The 19,877-nt window shown below is 32.4% G+C and overlaps 2 protein-coding genes and 1 pseudogene across 3 annotated transcripts; 1 reads left to right on the top strand and 2 right to left on the bottom strand.

Annotated features, from left to right (window-relative positions):
* Nucleotides 1-643: 643 nt before the first annotated feature.
* On the top strand, nucleotides 644-2,607 carry LOC130828302 (allene oxide synthase 3-like; annotated as a pseudogene).
* A 136-nt stretch (nucleotides 2,608-2,743) lies between these two features.
* Nucleotides 2,744-5,236, bottom strand: LOC130828307 (allene oxide synthase 3-like). Its single transcript, XM_057694220.1, has one exon. It carries the CDS (start codon nucleotides 4,355-4,357, stop codon nucleotides 2,873-2,875), a length of 1,485 nt encoding a protein of 494 aa, XP_057550203.1. The 5' UTR covers nucleotides 4,358-5,236; the 3' UTR covers nucleotides 2,744-2,872.
* Nucleotides 5,237-5,370: 134 nt separating this feature from the next.
* On the bottom strand, nucleotides 5,371-12,161 carry LOC130828313 (uncharacterized). Of its 2 annotated transcripts, none has more exons than XM_057694232.1 (7): nucleotides 12,001-12,161; nucleotides 11,684-11,852; nucleotides 11,473-11,531; nucleotides 10,560-10,678; nucleotides 8,474-8,708; nucleotides 8,058-8,181; nucleotides 5,371-5,686 (listed from the first exon to the last, which is right to left on the bottom strand). In XM_057694232.1, exons 1-7 carry the CDS (start codon nucleotides 12,058-12,060, stop codon nucleotides 5,607-5,609), a joined length of 846 nt encoding a protein of 281 aa, XP_057550215.1. In that variant the 5' UTR covers nucleotides 12,061-12,161; the 3' UTR covers nucleotides 5,371-5,606. The 2 variants fall into 2 exon arrangements, with proteins under 2 accessions (XP_057550215.1, XP_057550224.1); XM_057694241.1 differs by lacking the exon at nucleotides 5,371-5,686 and adding an exon at nucleotides 6,707-7,002.
* Between the last annotated feature and the right edge of the window lie 7,716 nt (nucleotides 12,162-19,877).

Raw genomic sequence — 19,877 nt, 5'->3', positions numbered from 1 at the left:
CCACTTCTATTTTTATTTAAATTTTACTCGTTAACTTGTTATTTTTTATCTCATTTACTTATATTTTTCTTTTTCTATCAACTTTTTGTTATAGGTGTACGATTATAGAGTAAGATACGAGAATATATAGTGTTAATTAAGACAAGAATGAATATACCAAAGGATAAATAAGACAAGAATCTATGGGAGAACTCATATTTTATATATTTACAATTGCAATAATGATCGAAGTCAACTACTCATTTTCACATTTGGATAGCTGGCTGGCTGCATTGACAATTGACATTATAGGAGTACTAAAATAATACGTAGTCTGTTTTGTAGTTGCTTAAAAATAATCTTTACAATATTTATTATTTTATGATGTTTTACCTATTACGACAAGTATACAATAATAAAACATAATTATATAGGAACTTGTTTATTCGTTTCGTCGCATAATTTCATAATATGAAATTTTTATAATTTTTAAGTATGTATAACTTCAGATATTAATAATTCGACAAAGGCATTAAATAACGAAAAAGAAATCTAAAAGCAATTAAAAAAACAAAGAAAGTAATAATGATAATTTTAATTTGCTGGGGAGAATATATTAAATAATGCTACATGTTTAAATAATTTAACAATTTTTGGTGTTAGATCTTGGAAGGGATATTATATAGTATGCACAAGTACACCTCTACAACTCGTCAGCTGAAAGAATTTGCAACTTCCTATTATCCTTTCCTGCACTCAAAAATGTCTCTCAATTCATCTTCATCTGACTTTCCTTTGCGAGAAATCCCCGGAAGTTATGGTCTGCCCTTTTTGGGACCCATTAAGGATCGGTGGGACTTCTTTTACTTCCAAGGACAAGATGAATATTTCAGGTCTCGTATGGAAAAATACAACTCTACTGTATTTCGAACTAACATGCCTCCTGGCCCAATGATCTCTTCTGATCCACGAGTGGTTGTTGTGTTAGATGCAAACAGCTTTCCAATCCTGTATGATAATTCAAAGGTTGATAAACGCGATGTTTTTACAGGAACATTCATGCCATCCACCACATTCACTGGGGGTATTCGTACTTGTCCCTACATGGACCCAAGTGAACCTGGCCATGGCACTCTGAAATCCTTATTTCTATCTATTCTCAGTTCTCAGCATGATGAGAAGATTATTTCTCTCTTTCAAAATTGTCTGAAAGTAATGTTTACTGAGCTTGAGGATGAGCTACGGAGCAAAGGTAGAGCCGAATTTGGTCCGCTAAATGATGCTTTATTTCTTGATTTTATATTCAAATTCATTTGTGATGGAAAAAGTCCTTTAGAAACTAAACTTGAATCAAAGGGGCCTAAGATGCTCCAAAAATGGATATTTTTCCAAATAGCATCTATGGTAACAATAGGATTACCCAAGTTATTAAACCCAATTGAAGATTTAATATTGCATTCTTTCAGATTGCCTTTTTATCTTGTGAAAAACGATTACAAAAAGTTGTATGATGTATTTTTCTCCTCGGCTAAGTCATTTTTAGACAAGGCAGAAAGTTATGGTTTAAACAGAGAAGAAGCATGCCACAACTTAATTTGTGTAGTTGGATTTAACTCATTTGCGTTTGCAAGGTGGTTTCCGTCTTTGATCACATGGATTGCATCTGCGGGGGAGAGCTTACACCGAGAATTGGCTGAGGAGATTAGATCCATAGTCAAATCAGAAGGTGGGATCACATTGAATGCCATTAACAAGATGACATTGACTAAGTCAGTGGTCTAGGCTTTACGAATTGAACCAGCCACACCATTCCAGTACGGGAGGGCTAAGGATGATTTGTTTATTCAAAGCCATGACGCAACCTTTAAAATCCAAAAAGGAGAGATGATTTTTGGATATCAACCATTTGCTACGAAAGATCCAAAGATATTTCAAAATCCAGAGAAGTTTATAGGAAATCGATTTGTAGGAAAGGAAGGAGAAAAACTTGTGAAGTACGTGTTATGGTCTAATGGAAGGGAGATTGATGATCCGACAGTAGACAATAAGCAATGCCCGGCTAAAAATCTAGTAGTGCTCATTTCCAGGGTTTTGCTGGTGGAATTCTTCTTACGGTATGATACATTTACCGTTAAATCCGAAAACTTATTGACTAAACCCAAGGTGAGCTTCTTGTCCTTGGAGAAAGCTTCCTGGAGTTAATACTGTACCAATATACTGCTGCTTATTATGAACTATATGCATTATACAAATATATACCTATTTTCTAATAAAGTCATTGGTTGCAAGTAGATTCTTGTTTACCAATAGTTATGAATTGTAATGAAATGAAATGGTGTTCAAAATTTGACTGTAATCTGTGTTGTATGTTTCCTATGTCTCTAATTTGTGAATATACATACCTTAAACATGTTAGAAAACAAAAACATGCTCTCCAGAAAATGGAATCTTCTATCAATCTTAGCAAAAATATTTGGTGGACATAAACTATAAATCTAACTCAAACAAACATCTTCAGGAACCATCTAGCATGAGCAAACCGGTTACTAATATCATGCGTCATGTAAATATTAAATCACTCGAACTGAACTAGCATTCATATAATGAATCGAGCAATGTATGCTCGGACTTTTTAAAGTTTAATCACCTATAATTTGAATCGACGAATAATCCTAGAAGTTATAACACCTAAAAAGAAATATGCCTACCAAGAATTAAAATAACAGTATAGATGCATGAAAGAACAGTGACAAATACTGTAACATTATGAAGAATATTACCATAAAAGCACAATCAAAGAAAAGAGTTAATCAACACTCAACTACAATCCAACACACAACAAAGTGATTGAGGTGAAACAACATAAATTTATCTGAATATGTTTTTCCCAACATCAAGTACGGGAGGCTTTCTTTAAGGTCAAGAAAGTCACATTGGGATTAGACAGGTTTCCAACTTTAGCAGTAAATGTGTCATACCGCAAGAAGAATTCTATCAACAAAACTCTAGAAATGAGCTCCACCAGATTCTTAGCTGGGCATTGCTTATTATGCACAGTTGGTTCATCAATCCCCCTCCCATTTGACCAGAACACATACTTCAACAGTTTTTCTCCTTCTCCGACGAATCTATTTGCTATAAACTTCTCGGGATCGTCAAAGATATTAGGATCTTTCATAGCAAATGGTTGATATCCTAAGATTAATTCCCCTTTTAGGATTGAAAAGGTAGAGTCATGGCTCTGGATCACAAAATCTTCCTTGGCCTTCCCAAACTGAAATGGTGTGGGAGGTTCAATCCTTAGAGCCTCATAAACCACTGACTTGGTCAATGCCATCTTATTGATGGCATTGAAAGTGATCCCACCCTCAGACCTTACGACACTTCTAATCTCCTCAGCCAACTCTCGGTGTAAGCTCTTTCCACCACATGCAACCCATGTCATCAAGGATGGAAACCACTTTGAAATCCCAAATGAATTAAAACCAACTACACATACTAAGTTATGGCACGCCTCTTCTCTGCTTAAACCAAAGCTCTCCGCTTTGTCCAAGAATGACTTAGCTGAAGAGGAGAATGCATCATACAACTTATAGTAATCACTTTGCACCAATTTAAAAGGTATTCTAAAAGAATGCAACATAAAATCTTCAATTGGGTGTAAGAATTTGGGTAATTCTAATGTTATCATAGGGGCTACTTGACAAAATATCCACTTCTTGAGCATATAAGGTCCCTTAGACTCTATTTTTGTTTCTAAAGGACTTTTTCCATCACAAAGAAGCCTGAAAAAAAACTCCAGCGATAAAGCATCATTGGACGGCCCAAATTCAGCCTGACCTGTTCTTTTTAGCTGAGCCTCAAGGCCATGAAACAAGCCTTTCAAACAACGCTGAAACAAAGGAATAATTTCCTCATGATGAGAGGTGAGGACAGATAAAAACAAGGCTTTCAAAGAGCCATGCTCAGGCTCACTAGGGTCCAAGTACGGGCACGTACGAAAACCACCAGTGAAGGTAGTGGAAGGCATGTAGGTTCCAGCAAAAACATCACGTTTATCAACCTTGGAATTGTCAAAGAGGACTGGAAAGCTATTAGCATCAAGAAGAACGACAACCCGTGGGTCAGAGGATATCCACGGGCCAGGAGGCAAGTTAGCTCGAAAAACAGTGGAGTTGTATTTTTCCATGCGAGACCTGAAATATTCTTCTCGTCCTTGAGCATAAAAGAAGTCCCAACGATCCTTCATGGGTCCAAAAAAGGGTAGACCATGACCACCTGGGATTTTACACAAAGGAAGAGGAAGGTTTGATGAACGCGATGACGAGAGCACATTGCTCACTTTTGGAAGATGATAGAAAGGACATGAAGATAACATTTTAAGAAGAAGAAGGGCAAACAAATTACAAATCACTAAATTGTCGAGAATCAAGTGTCAATTTGCACAATTTTGATACAGATTCCAAGAATACTAAACCCCTCCCAGAAAATAAAAGAAGTTCAAGAGTAAGAAATAAACCAATCACATTCAAAGTAAATACCCTACAAAGTACTTACAACTTAGCCTCCATGCAACTTGATTTTTTAAGGTTCGCTAAAGTCAGGGTTTCAAAGGACAGAAGAGGGAGTGACCCCAACTGTAACATTAAATCGCATTAACAATAATCATTAAACCAATACTCCTAACAGGGCTTAGTGGTTACATATTTATATCATTACTATTTACAATTAATTTCTCTCTTCAAGGGAAGCATACAGATGACGTTACAGGCATATGTCTTCACTGAATTAGTTAAGAACAAGTAACATGGTCAATTGAAAATTCAGAATGTATTAATTATAAGTTGAATGATCATTAGTCCTAAATTAACATTTATTAGATAGAAAGATGATTGGAAAAGAAATTAAATAGTGAAGACTTGGTTAGTGATATGGCCTTGATCAAAACTCAAAAAGACCGATATTTTCAACAATGAAAGCATAAAAAAAGAACAGGGAAGCTGATGGCCTGATGGGTCCAGAAATATGATAAATTAAGGGTCAGAGAAATTAAAAGGCTGGTAGATATTATCTCACAAGACTGAGGACTAGTTTATTTCCATGAGAAACTTGAACAACCAATCTCATCCTTGGAAGTAAAAGACGTCTCAGCGATAATTGATGGCTCCAAGTAAGGGCCAACCAAAATTGCCAGGAAGGAACGAAGCAGAGAAGAGTATACATGGAAATGACTTCTGGCTATTTAGTTGTGTCCTCATATAATGCATCAAGCAATGTATTATTTAGCCTTTAATTGTAATAGCCATAAGTTCTAACAACGAAACAAGCACAGAAGTATCACAAATATAAAAGGAAGAAAGGCATATGGCATATGCCCACTAAGAACTAAAATAACAGAGCTACGAAAGAACCATGGAAAAAACTGTAATATCATAAGTTAATACAACTCCAGTTCAGAAGGGGATAAAAGAAGAATGCCTAATAAATCACCTTAGTCACATAAGTTTTGTGGTTAATTAGAATCGTCTTCAGAGCATGTTTTCTGAAACTTTGATCGGTAATATACCAACTATAGAGTTTGAGTTTTACATGTAAATTCTGCATAATGCTTTCCAAGTTGAATCAGCCTAGAACATTGACATATCTGGGGGAGGTCCATACAAGCTCTTCCATGAAAGTGGGGTGACCCAGCCTCCATCTCCACTTGCTGTCAATAATAAAAGAGAACTAAGATTTACAAACATTGAGCAGTGGTACTCTGGTAGCAAAGAACATATGGTTCAAAACAAAATTAAGGCAAGACATTGTGCAGTGAGTTGACAAGAAAAAAATGCTTTGAACCTTGATTCTAAGTTCTTACCGGCCAAGACGAGCAAAATAATTTTTTTAAAAATACTTGCATACTGCTGCAAGAAAATATTACCACGTATGGATAGTAATGTGAATTACAAAAAATACTTTACATAGAATTTAAATTGTTTTTGGATGGAAGGAAATAGAGAGAAAGGAAGGGGAAGGATTTGGAGGGATGAGAGATCTCTTGTTTGGATAAAAAGATGGGAGGAATGGATGATTTTGTTAATGGATCGATCATTCCAAAGTTGAAAAGATTTAAAGGGAAAACTCATCTTCCTTCTTTTCTTTTCCCTTCCTTCCTAAATAAACAAGAGTTACTTTCCTTTCATATCTCTTCCCTCCCTTTCCCTCGTTATCCAAACATAGTGTTAGAGCTGTTTTACATCTATCAAGAGAGCCATAATAGCCAGTAATTATTATTGCCTTGTGAGGGTAATGATTTGGGATTCTAAGAGCTAACAAAACCACACACAAAGAAAAACCAAATAAGTAATTAGGAATTTAGTTATCTCAAATATCGAAACCCCCCCGGCCCCTGCTCAGTTAAGTGGTAGTTTGTTCACTAAATTATGTTTTAATTTCTAACTATACCAATCTTACTCTAGCTAATTCAAGCCCTACTTCTAATGGTTTGAAGTCCTCATACATGGTTGTAATAGAATCAATGATTACACGAGCACATTAGCGTCATAACTCATAGCGCTGCATTCAGTGTCATGAAGCTACCATCATGACATAGGCACAACAGCAAACTCTGCTGCAGCCACATCATTGGAACGCAAACTCACCATTATTGATGCTGGCATGTGCCTTCATCTCTACAGTCATCACCACTCTGCACCCACTATCCATTTGCTAGTCACCAGCATCATGCAACTTAAATTTAAAGTGATATAGCAGGAGTATAAAAAGAGTGGTACAATATAATTATTCACTGACAAATCAACAACTGAATAAGGACCAGCAAGTTCAAAACTACCATGGTACTAAATATTTACAATGAGATGGAATAGAACCCAACATGTCGATCACTGAGATTGATTGAGAGAGAAAAAGATCTTTTGGATGGCTGCTTTCAGTGAAATAATTTCAATAAATTGATAGTGAACATTGGGTACTAATGTAAGCTGAGAAGAGCCGTAGCACCATAGCAGAGTATCAACACGCCTGAGAGATGCATCATGCAAGTTTAGTCGTTCACTTAATATAAAGAACCAATAATGTTTGCCTTCAAAAGCAAGAAAAAAAAGATAAAGCAACTAAGGAAGCTCTCCATCAGAACCACAATATTCAGATAGACAGTGGTCTGTTCGATACACATAACAAAAGTAGGCATTGAACTGCTCACTCCCTTTCTATATCACAACATTCAGATGGACAATAGCATGTTTGCTACTCGTAACAAAAGTAAGCATTGAACTGCTCGCTCCCTTTCTGAATTCTGACAGCGTCTTACTTATACTAATGTGCATAGTGTAAAAACAAGACCGCAACGCATAGTGCCAGCTGCGTTGTACAGGTTGTAAAGGTAAAACCCTGTTTTGGACCATATCAAGGGATATTTACGGTTTTTACTGATATTTAGGCATTACAATAACCGCATCACTCCCCTTACCATGAGCGCAATCGTTACTGCATATTTACACTATGCTACTGCATTTGAACCTTTAGATGAAACTTCTAATACTCAAAATAGTACTTTGGCAGACAAAATTGGACGAGATGTGAAGTAAGACAACTTCTAAGATTTTATCTCAACTTTGGCAACGAAAGTGTACAAAGGACTCAAGCCATATTCAGATGCATGGAGGCAAATCTAAACAGAAAAGATTCCACTTCCAAAAAATATTCTGAATTTCAAAATTCAAATGACCAGATCTGCCACCTCTTTTCAGTAAAAAAACAGAAGCACTTGATAGAATTTCCATAACAAAGTAGCAGTAGCAGGCTTAGTACATACCTTGAAACACATTATGTGCAAAGCTAGCTACTCATTCCAAAAAAAAAAATATTATCTCCTTGACTGAATTATCAGATTAACGTATAACAACTTTGGAACCCCCACAAAAAAAACTATCAACATATAGAATGCGCTACCACTTACTTCAATTACCACTTTATTTGTAGCATGCCATTTTTACTAAACCAGATTGCAAAAAACATGCAACTCATTCAAAGAAATTGAGTAATCACTTAAAAACAAGAAGGGTAAAATAGTTTACCATTGTGATCACTAGGAGTCAGTCCCAAAATCCTGCATGCTGCCTCAGCAAGATTAAAGGAATCAGATATGTTATCTCCTTCTGAGCAGTAACGGAGCAAGCAAGTCACCTTCAACCCTTTTGCCTGATCAGTTAAAAAAAAGCTAGGACTCATGAGTTAGAAAAAACTATTCCACGGACATGAATCCCTGAATGGCGCAATAAAATTTCATTCTATGATCTCCTATAAGATAAATTAAAACAAAATACTTATTAGGCTATCAATTGCATCATCCAAGTTTTCCATGTCGAGAAGTTAGACTCTACAAAGTCTAGTTTTTTACAAACAATTAAAAAAAACACCATAAGATAAACCTTGTAAGTAGTAATAAAACATCTCATATAAAATTTTAACAAATACATAGATTCAAAAGTACCTTAAAACAAGAAAACAGTGCAGCAAAAGGCAAACTGGCATAATAATCTTCATCACTTTCTACATCATCATCAAAAGGAAGTTCAACAACACTATTCCCTCCTGCCACATCACAAAGATATTGCCATCTGCTTAGAGAAGGGTTGTACTCTGGGAGTCGTTTCCATCCAATTTTTTCACAATCATCATTTGTTCCATCTACATTGGTGCTCGAAAGATAGTATATTGGCATTCCACTGAAGAATTACCAAAACAACTCAAGTCAGAGGTCGCCCCACGTAAATAAAGAGAAAATTCAATTCCTAGATATAAATTGTAATTTCTTTATTCAATTAATTCCAATTGCCATTATTCAATGTAAGTTTCTATATTATTGTTTGTTTAATTGTTCCAGATTTTGATGTTCTTAGTTCTTTTTGCAATTTTACTTTTCCCTAGTATATTTTAATTGTTTCTCATTAGTATTAGTTGTGTTTAGTATCATGTCTAGGGATTTATTTGTTGTTTTTATGTCAGTTTTCTTGTCTAGTGAGTAGTTTCATATTTTAGGATTAGAGTTTGATCCTACATTCGAAGTATGAACTAAATTATTCAAAGTGTCTATAAAATTAGGATTATGTGATTAAATCGGGCGAATTAACCCTAAATTTATAAACTTTGTTAACCTGATCAACATAACAAGAATTTGAGATTAGGAGTTACTTTGCTTTACGATAGATTTTAGTTAAATTTTTATTAATCCGGTCAATATGTGAGAATTGAATTAATAGAGTATAAATCTGATAGTTAATCAATATAGCGAGAAACTTGAGATTGACAAGATCACTTTTAATCACATAATTAATCTAAACTTTTATAAATACTATTATAAATTGTGTTCATATGAGAATTTAGGTGATTCCCAATTGTTCGTTTAGTTATATAATTTTAGTAGTGTTAGAATCAAACCTTATATATATTTTATTTTCTATTACATGATTATAAGAGTAGGCAAATTAATTGATTAGCTTCCCTGACATTTACTCGTTAGCTACACGTACATTGTGCACTTGCCATTGTTACCTGGAACGACATTCGGTTTGGAACGGGGAAGGAGACGGGAACACGGAACGCAATCTAGATTGACACGGGAACAATTAGGTACGAGATAAATTATTTTTCTCCCTTCTTTTTTCTTTAATTTGTAAATGAAGGCTAAAATACCTTTTAAGGAAGGTCTTCTACACCGGGACGTCACCTTGAGCGATTTGGATCGCGTTTCATGGTGATTGGGACAGACGTTCTCGGATCGTGGAACGTGACTACATTCCACGTTCCATGTAAATATGGCTCTTGTGGTAACAAAATATATCACAACCTCTAATATGATCCTTCGTAACAAAATGATATTCTATATATTTCTTATTTCGAATTATTGTAAATCACTTTGATTCTAACACCTATCTCTATATCCCTAACTTAGCATTAACCTCAACTCTAGTTTAGTCCAACATTACAACGTCATTAGCAAATAACATGCATCATTGAACTTCTCCCTTGATCAAGTCTTGTTATCTTATTTGGGATCTTTGCAATCACAAAAGGGATTAAAACATATCTCTAACTTAGATTATCTTGGATTGAACTATTAGCCGGAAATATAATATCAAGTCTGAAGATCACATTTTTTTTAAAAGTCTAAAGACCACATTAGATTATCTTGGATTGAACTATTAGCTGGAGTTGTTGTAGTTTGACTAGAAAAGGTAATTGTTGAAGTTAGTTGTTGAGAAAATGTTTGGTAAAAAATATTTACCTGCTGTTGGCAGTTAGAGAAAAGTAAGCGAAAAGTCAAAAGTCAATGAAAAAAGTTATTCCACTTTTTGGTTTTGATTTAAAATCTAGCTTAAAAGTCATTTAGCAAACATTTTTTTTTTTTTTTGCTATTTGATCGACCAAAGAGCATAAAACCAAAAGTCAAAAGTTAACGAAAAAGCCAACAAAAAAGCTAATTGCCAAACACCCCTTTATATCCTCTAATTTTCAAAATCTCAAACGATAACTTTTTAGTTCAAAGATTGAAAACAAAAAAAGAATGGCACAAATACCTAGACATATCAACCTTCTGCCATCTCCTAAATTCCAAGCTAGAGAGCACAATAACATGCTTCATTCCAGCCGCAACAGCAAAATCAGCCAAACTTTGGGCAAATTGAACCATCATCCCCTACAAGATGTCAAATAACAGAAAATGTACAATAAGAAAAAACTTTAACTACCAATAAACCCTACATAAACACAATATCAAGCACATGAACTACAAAAGCTATTCAAGACACTAGTCAAGACTTCATGGTACAAACTATTTGGCCTCATGAGGCCTGAAATTTAGAGGCAAGTAACCTCTTGATCACTAGTCACAAACATTAACCCTCGTGCAATGATGAATATAACACACTCGGACAAAGAGAAAAATTCAATACTATCCATCAATCAATGCTTAAGTTTTCTCAACACAAAAATCTAATTTCAGCAAAATCTTTAGATTGCTTGAGAACTAATCACGTCACTAGTCTTATTACAATTAATGTAAACTTAATGATTCTCGATCTACTTTAACTTCAAGAAAAAACAGCACAAATAGGTTTCATTCAATTCCAATAAGTTTCGGATACTGGTTATCCATATTCAATGAACAACAACAAAAAACAACGAATTCCAACAAGTTCCTACAAGTCAAAAGTAAACCAATTGAAGAGGACAAACCCTTACTATTATCTCACTTAGAATGCTTCCTCTTTCCCTTGTACTCACTTCTTTGAATTTAATCAAACTTAAAAATCATCCAAAAACTATGGCAGCTCAACGTAATTGCAAACTGTGCTCGATATCCCTTATCGCGATTCATGTAAAGATTCATATAAAAAAACCCTAAATTTTATTTTTCCTAAGCTCAGGGAAAGACACATTGATCACAGCATAATAGTAGTAAATAAGTAATTAGAGTTCATAACTACATACCTTAACTATGGGAGATCTTTGCTGTACGAAAGTCAATTTATTGGACGGTGAATCATACACTGCAAACCTTAATACCATCAATATTTAAATTATGTAAAAAAAATATCATTAATTACATAAAATTCAATTACAATTACACAATAACACTAGAAAAATTGGAACACAATAACATTGCATGAAAGACACAAGATGTTAAGAGGAAAAACAAAACCTTCAAGGGGAAGAGCAAGTTCTCCTTGAGGAAGAGGACCAAACGGGTCATTTCCAACACAAGGAAGAATATATGGATCATCCAAATACCCGATTCTTTCCGCTCCTTTTGATGATGCTACCAATAAATCAACTGCTAACTGTCCTACATTTCCTACTGATAAAGCCGGCTGATTTATCGCCCAAATAGTTACCCACAAACAGAAATAAAATCAGGAAACTAAATCAAAGTCTACAAAATTGATTAATTCTGAGAATTACCACTAGAAAGAAATTATGAACAAATCAATGAAATTGAAGGTAGTAAAGTGAACTAACCAGTACTAATGTGGAGCATTCTCTGTGATGTTTCTTGCCTTCTTCCAGAACAAACTCCATTTATATTCTTATGAAAATAAACTCTGAAAATTTCTGGGAATTTGGAGGTTTTGAAGTGAAATATGATTTTCAGAGAAACTTGAGGAACAAGAACAAAAAGTTAAGTCGACAAAAAAAATAAGAAAATGGGCGTAACCATGGGCCTGACCATGGGCCTAGGTTTCTCTTTTCGATGAGGTTGTACTTGGTTTAGATGACCATTAAGGTAGCCTTTGATTGAGTGATTAAACCTTCCCAAATTCTTATCAAGTCGTCTTGTATGAATCAATCTCATATAATTAGTCTGTTTCTATAATTAATTATTTTAAAATTATAAGTGGCTAATTTAACTAAATATACATGGGTCAGCTTATTAAAAATGATCTCACCATAAAGCTTATATTTTGTGAATTCTCTTATTTAGCAACAAATTTAAATATGCTCTTTCAAATAATTATAGTGAATACTTTAATATTCAAAATGTCAATTTTAATAAATTTTAATTAATTTAATTAACTATTTAACTTAATTTAAAGTTGTCACACAATAAAACATTCTTAAATGAGAACTTGAATAAGTATAAATGACAATTAAAGGCTAGACTTACAACCAAACTATGAAAAATACAATACTGCATTAAAATCACCTAGAGAGGTTTAAGTTTCTAGTATTAAAAAGTATTGTACGATTGTGGTTTACAACTAAACTTAAAATTACACATGTACGGTTTAATATGCCTAGAATTTCTAAAATTAAATGAAATTGTAATTTTTGAGATTAAAAACCAAACCTAACTACTGAACTTCGGTCTGATTTTAGTTTTGACCACCTACGTGCAACTCTACGCTTGACCTTTAACTAAACACATTTTACGTATTCCCTACTTGCTCCACCTATTAAACCAGTCTACTATCTAGTCACTAGGCTTCTAGTCCACTCGATAAATTTATCACTCATAAGTCATCACCCATAGACCACAGCTTAATCTCATACTTAGTTTTAAGTTTTAACCGATATTTTTAAGAACAAAAATAGTTGTTATATTCCTTAACCTTATGCACCTTCATCATTGTCTATATTATTGTTTAACTAATAAAAATTATGAGAATATAAACTCTTAGTTTATTATGTCACAGGTCAAAAAAATATAAACTCTTTGTTTACTGTAAATGCACCATCAACTGCTTTGACATGAAACCATCTTATCTTGACTTTTTGTTTCTTAACCACACTAACAACTAATTATTTTATCATATAATTATCTACTTATATACTTCACCATTCCAATGACAACAAAATGGACCGAGAGAAGATGAGAAATAGATAAAAAAAATATTATTTATTTCAACTGAAATAAAATTTAATATATTAAATGTCTGATCTTTAAAGTAGAAGATATAACTGATCTTTAAAATATTATTTATACCTTTGATTATTATCAATTGCAACTCAAAAGTCCATGCACTATACTCTCTACATACTATATAATACATATACCTAGATTAATAAGTATTTGTAACCCCAGTAAAAACTATATATACCTTGATTATAAGTATAAATTTAATTAATTAAATTTGTTTTATGTTTTAAGTAGAAAAGGAAAATACATTTAAAATGTGCAGGTGAAATTAAAATTAAAATATAAGTTAAATTTATCATTGAAAACTCAATATATAGTAACTTTTACAATATAGTAGCACAGAACAAAATAAAGTATGTTGTAAATTTGATGCAACATACCAAAATGAAATATATGTGAAATGGAACCACTTAATAAATTTGAGAAGTAGTTTTACTGATACTACCAATTGGTTTTATTAATGAATGACTTTCTAGCTTTCACTCGTAATCTTCTAGTCTTCTTCTTTCTGGTTGGCTTATTGTGGCCTATTTCTTAAATTTTATCGCCTTACATTGCAGTCACAAGATATGTTCTTTAAGAGGGGTGGATCCATATTATTTCAATGTTGTCAACTAATAACATTTAAACAAGTTATATCTCTAAATATGTTGATAAGTATATTGGTTAAAATATTAGTGTGTGATAGATTTTTTGTCTCGGATTTAAGCCATACTATCAACATTTTTTAAAAAACAATACTTAATACATAGACATCATTTGATTTTATTTTGTATTCACCCCTATTCTTTACCAAACGATCAAACTACGGTGTTTTTATATATTACAAAAGTCATAATTTAAATGAAATTCGAACACTTGGTACATAATAACATATACAGCGGTCATTATAGTATTACTGGTCTTCAACACACTTGTAAATTAGCCGATATATATACGAAATATGAGGCATCAACTAAATAGCACGTCATAGTATATGTATACAAAATGGGACGACATACATACCCTCGAAAGCAGGGTGTATGTATGAAAATTCTGTTGTTTTACAATAATAGACAAAATGTAGTTAAGAGTTGATTGTTACAAGAGATGCAAAATGTAAAGTCTCTTAGAGGTACGTATTAGAACCTTATAATTTAATGAAGATTATTCATCCAAGGTAGACTAATTAATAATACAAATGACATTTGCCATTAGTTAGGAGTAACAAAGGATGATTACAAACTTACAACCGTTTTTTTTTTTCTCCTACGAACATATAGCATGTGATATTAAAATAGGTGTAAAATATCAACCAAATTGACTAATGGTTAAATCATAAATGCATAACTAATACGGCATTTGCAATTGGATTTATTTCGTTCTTACAATAGTTATATATTAAAGATTAAACTTGAGATTGATGTTCTTTTAAGTTAGTGGAGGTCGTGCTTTTTTGGACAAATAAGATAGTGACTTGGACAGAATGTGTGTTTGGCTTATGCTAGAACTAGCAAGTGGATTGCTTGTCATAAGCTAATTAAGGCAAAATGTAATGTATAGCATACTACCCAAACAAGCAGGCTTACACTCAGATGAGCAAATGGTCCGAACATTTGGTGTATATGGGCCGGCACTTAGCACATGGTTGAATTGTGCTTTGGCTATAAATTTCATATGTGGCCTGTTCAGTCTTGCTCGGATGAACCCTATCTTAGATCTTAATTCTTAATGAGCATTCTTGTCAAAACAAGAGTTTTGCGTCTTGCATGATTTGACTTGGAGTGGTTTGAGAAAAGTTTTCTTCTGACAAAAGTTACGTGTGGTAAATGAAAATTTATTAATATTCATTAAATTTCATGAGAATCTCTAAAATCTAGAATGGGAAGGGAGCACAACTAGATTGAGAGAACGATCTAGTCGAAAACTGCTCCGTTGTTTAGTGAGTCTATAGCCTAAATAAAAAGTAGGTTGAAGCTAAGTTAAGCTGGATAAAATTGGTCCCAATTAAGGAGAAGCAATTGGCTGCTTGTGTGAGCTTATCAATGTATGCTCAAGTCGCATAGATTCAAAGACCTCAACTGGTTAATCATCAAGGTGCTCGTTTGAGCATGATATGATATGGCTAAACAAAACTTCCTTCTTCCTTGTTGAAGTGAATCCCTCGCACATTTTTATCCCTAACGCTTCTAAAGTCTCATTAAATATATGTTGAATGATCTCATTGCTTCAAGACAAAAGTCAAGCATCTTTGTTCATACTAAGGCTTTAAAACAAAGTCATATTAAAAGTCTTAGACAATGCAACCATGCTTCTATTGAACTCAAAGTTCATCTACCAAAATAGTCATATATATCTGACGACCAAGATAACACATGTACCAAGGATTGTTTAACAAAACTGGATTTTACCAAAGGCACGCTCTTCGAGCTTGGGGATAAAAAACACTCATAATCAAAATTTTGAAATGTAATTGAGTCCGATATAAATTCATTGATAATCTCTACAATAAAAGAAGTATCTAGAGAATCATTATAACCATGTATAAATGAGAAAAAATCTTTAGTCATATATCATCAATACATTAGCAAGTATGGCCATTTGGTGAAAATTATTAGTTACTTAAAAGGCCACTTTTCAATTAGTTTCATTTGATAATGAAATGTCATGAAATAAACCCTTAAAAAGTAAGAATTGAAATTATAGTCTTCGTCAAAAAAAAACAAAGAATTGAAAGAAATGTAATAGGTGTGGATGAGGAACACTAGTGATCACTAAGTAGTCAGTACACTAATCAGTACTTACAAGTAGTCACAACTCTCTTGTTCAACCATATAAAGTGAAATACTTGTATACATTTTTAGCTACACATATATGATAGGAATATACATTTTACATGTAGTATATGTGCATTAAATTTTAAGTTTTGTAAAATAAATACTTCCATTCTAATAAATAACTACAAATAAATATATATTTATGATACATAATGTTTATCAGGAAGAAATAGCTAGGCAGCATACCTAAATCTATATATGACGTGATTAGGTTAAATCTAAATCTATTAGAGGAAACATGTTAAGAGTATATAAGATACCTTGAAGTTTTAACCATAAGTTTAAACTTATAATTGTTTGTAATTATTGATGGCGTTTATACTCCTTTTAATTTTGGTGTAGTAGGATTGTTTTGCATCAACCTGTTAGCTACATACACACGATGTGCTTGCGGTCAAAATAAAATTTTCTATCATTTAGTTGGTTCTTTGACATGGTATCAAAAGTCAACGTGACAAAAAGTTATGTATTCAAATCCCAATTATCCCTAATTACGAGTGGAATATTTCAATGTTAGCTGGTGTAAGAGGGCATGTGTTTCACCCATACTTATAGCCTAAAAAGTTGCATGTGAGAAAACGCATTAGAATATGTAACATATCATATAGCTTCAACAATCAATTTAAACTTATAATTAAGTCAGTTCTTTTAACACTTCTATATTCTCAAAAACTTTTGCTACTTCAATGTAAAGAGAATCTCCTACAAGTAAGAAGGGAATGAAGATGATTTTCTATAGCTAGTGAGCACCGACCTTTATGAAAAAAGATAGAAGTAAAATTCTTCAACAACCAAATCAACCTATAATTCCACTAGTTCATTCTCGCCCATTACTTTGTTTTATATCCTCAAAAGTATATTGGTGAACTATATTCATTCATATAAAAAGAGGGCAAGCAATGCAAGTTTCTTCCATGAAAAGCAGCTTTTATTTTGTAGATATATGGTGAGTTTAAGACGACAACATAGATATTACCCTACTATTAAATAATTTCACAAACAAGAGCAGCCCTAGGGCCAAGGAAAGCTTCGAACACTAATTAACAAGCAGTGAAGTATATGGTAGAGCATGTAATTTATTATGGGTCTCAATCATCAGTTTAAACTTATAATTGAATCAGTTTTTTTACATGACAACAAAGGTCAACTTGACAAGTGGTCATATGTTTGAATCTCACGCATATCAACTCATTTAAAGTGTATATTTGACGTCAGATATGAAGATAATTTGTATTATATCAACACTTTTAACTCAAAAAGCTTTATATAAAAGGCTTGTTAAGACTATATATATATATATATATATATATATATATATATATATATATATATATATATATATATATATATATATATATATATATATATATATATATATATATATATAACTGGTGAACGTTGCATGAACCATTGTGGCGTATAACAAAAGTACTTGCTGGTATTGTTGGAATCCACCAATACCCTAATTATTTGAATCTAGCACTAACAGTGGTCAACCACTTGCCATATGTACGTACGTACACTCTAATTAGACAAGTACCCTTTTAATATACTAATCAAAACTCTTCCATTTATTTTCCATATTTAGATTTTTTTTTCAAAATTTTATGTGTAACCATTACAAAATAACACACATGTGAGTGGTAAATTTTAATTTTATCGAAATTACCTTATATTTTAAAATATCTATTTATGTTTAGAGAACAAGAAATTAAAGAAGAAGTAGCTATCAACTAGCTTGTTTTTAAAATAATCAGCATATATAGTGTAAAAAAACTCAAAAATTCACACTTTAAGCAACTCGTTTTAAAATGTTTTTATATATTGTAAAATGGTTATCTATGATAGTTTTAAAATGTATGAACAATGAATTATTTACAATAATTATTATAATGTTAACCGTTATGTATGAACCCTATATAGCTAAATGAGATTTAAGCAACTTGCTTTAATATTCATGGTTACTTATAAGAGATGTTTAAAACAGACCAACGATTCATTATTTATTTGACCTTATAAGCATTTGACTTCGTATTGTTATAATGCGTGTTATGATCATGAGATGTATCACATGCATGAGTGCATTCATGATAACCAACATTCTTTTTCTTCTAAAAGACTAGTTGTATTTGTGTTATATGTAGCATATTAGCCAAAGTATAGAGGACAAAAATATCTATCAACTAATCAATCTGCTTCACTATTAGGTGTAGCAAAAAGAAAAAAAAAAGAAAAAGAAAAACAGCTTCAAGTTAAATATCTAACTAGTGTCATGCCATGCTTGCATAAAGTATGAAGCTATAGCCATTAATCATCTTATCTTGTTTGGATTGATAAGGCTACATACAAGTATATACAATGGCCCATGTATTGTATTATGTACTTGTACATGATTGCTTCTTGAACATTCATTTATCTACGAGTTCTTTAATTGGCTTGTTCATTTTTTAAGTATATTTTTAATTATTTATTAATAGTGACACAACAACCAAATATTAAATACTCTTTTGGTTTTCATGAAATTGCGACAATTGTATATTACTACATAAACACTAAAAAATAATTAAAATATTTGAATTGTATGGATAATATTAATGGAGAGTTGACAACATAATATATATGGTCAGAACATTTCCATAAAAGAAAAATATAGTAAATATAAGGTCGGATGAATTATAAAGAAAAAAGTGTCAATCTCAATCTCTTAGGAAGAGAGAGATCAATATACTCCATATGAGTTGTATCAAGTCATAGAATATCTACTCTAATAATTAGGTTTAAACAGTTTATTGGTGATAATTGAATTGAAAACACCGGATGCAGTCATGGGTCCAAGGACGACCTTATGAATTCCATATGGGAGCAATGTTGTATAAGTATTTGATTTTTTAAGAAGTCCTGAACAAAATAGCGACTCAGATAAAATTTTAAACTTTGTAATCAAAGATTCTAATTTTATGTAAACTATTGAAAAACAGTATTAATTTGATTCCAAGTATCTCCAAGTAAGAAAAGAATCCACAACTTTTTACATACCATTTACATTTTATTTGTATTCTTCAAAGAAAATGATAGAATTTAAGAAACATAGCTATGACACCTACTAAATATAAAAGATAACAGATAACTCACTTGTATTTAATACTAAAATTAATTGGTAATATGTAGTAGTATAATTTTATTTTTTTTAACTCATATGCGAATAATAATTGCATTAAGAAATTAACTCAATTAAAAACTTACGCTGGTAGTTAAGGCCTCAGGATATGTACTTGTATACTATAACACACTCCCTCACACGAGAACCCTTTGGGCCATAAGTGATGCAACACATGCTCTCTTCACATCTAGTGTTAAATATTCCACTTTAAATGAAGAGTGGTTGACATTTAAATCCGCGATCTCTTATCACGTTGACTTTTGTTACCATTTCAAGAAACTAACTCAACTAAAAATTTAAGCTAATAGTTAAAACGCCAAGATAAATTATATACTCTAACATACTTTCAGTTCATCGAAAAGAAAAACAGATTTAATAATAAGAATTTAATGGTAAACATTAAACAGTACAGCAGAGCAACCAAATTGGGAAACTAGTGGCTAAAAATTCTGGTTCATTGAATCTCCACAGGAAAATCAATAATAAAAAAAGAGCTATAATT

The sequence above is a fragment of the Amaranthus tricolor genome, chromosome 1 (genome assembly GCF_026212465.1).
Source record: "Amaranthus tricolor cultivar Red isolate AtriRed21 chromosome 1, ASM2621246v1, whole genome shotgun sequence".
NCBI classification, from domain to species: Eukaryota; Viridiplantae; Streptophyta; class Magnoliopsida; order Caryophyllales; family Amaranthaceae; genus Amaranthus; species Amaranthus tricolor.
Note: the sequence above shows the minus strand (reverse complement) of the source record. Positions and strands in the feature narration are given on the sequence as shown.

Bases quoted from the DNA above. Each gene is read 5' to 3' on its own strand.
- LOC130828313 (XM_057694232.1), bottom strand. From the start codon at position 12,060: ATGGAGTTTGTTCTGGAAGAAGGCAAGAAACATCACAGAGAATGCTCC. The intron at 11,532-11,683 runs GTTTTGTTTTTC...TAAGGTTTGCAG, and splicing joins ACTTGCTCTTCCCCTTGAAG to TGTATGATTCACCGTCCAAT. The intron at 8,182-8,473 runs GTACTTTTGAAT...TTAACTGATCAG, and splicing joins CACTGTTTTCTTGTTTTAAG to GCAAAAGGGTTGAAGGTGAC.
- LOC130828307 (XM_057694220.1), bottom strand. From the start codon at position 4,357: ATGTTATCTTCATGTCCTTTCTATCATCTTCCAAAAGTGAGCAATGTG.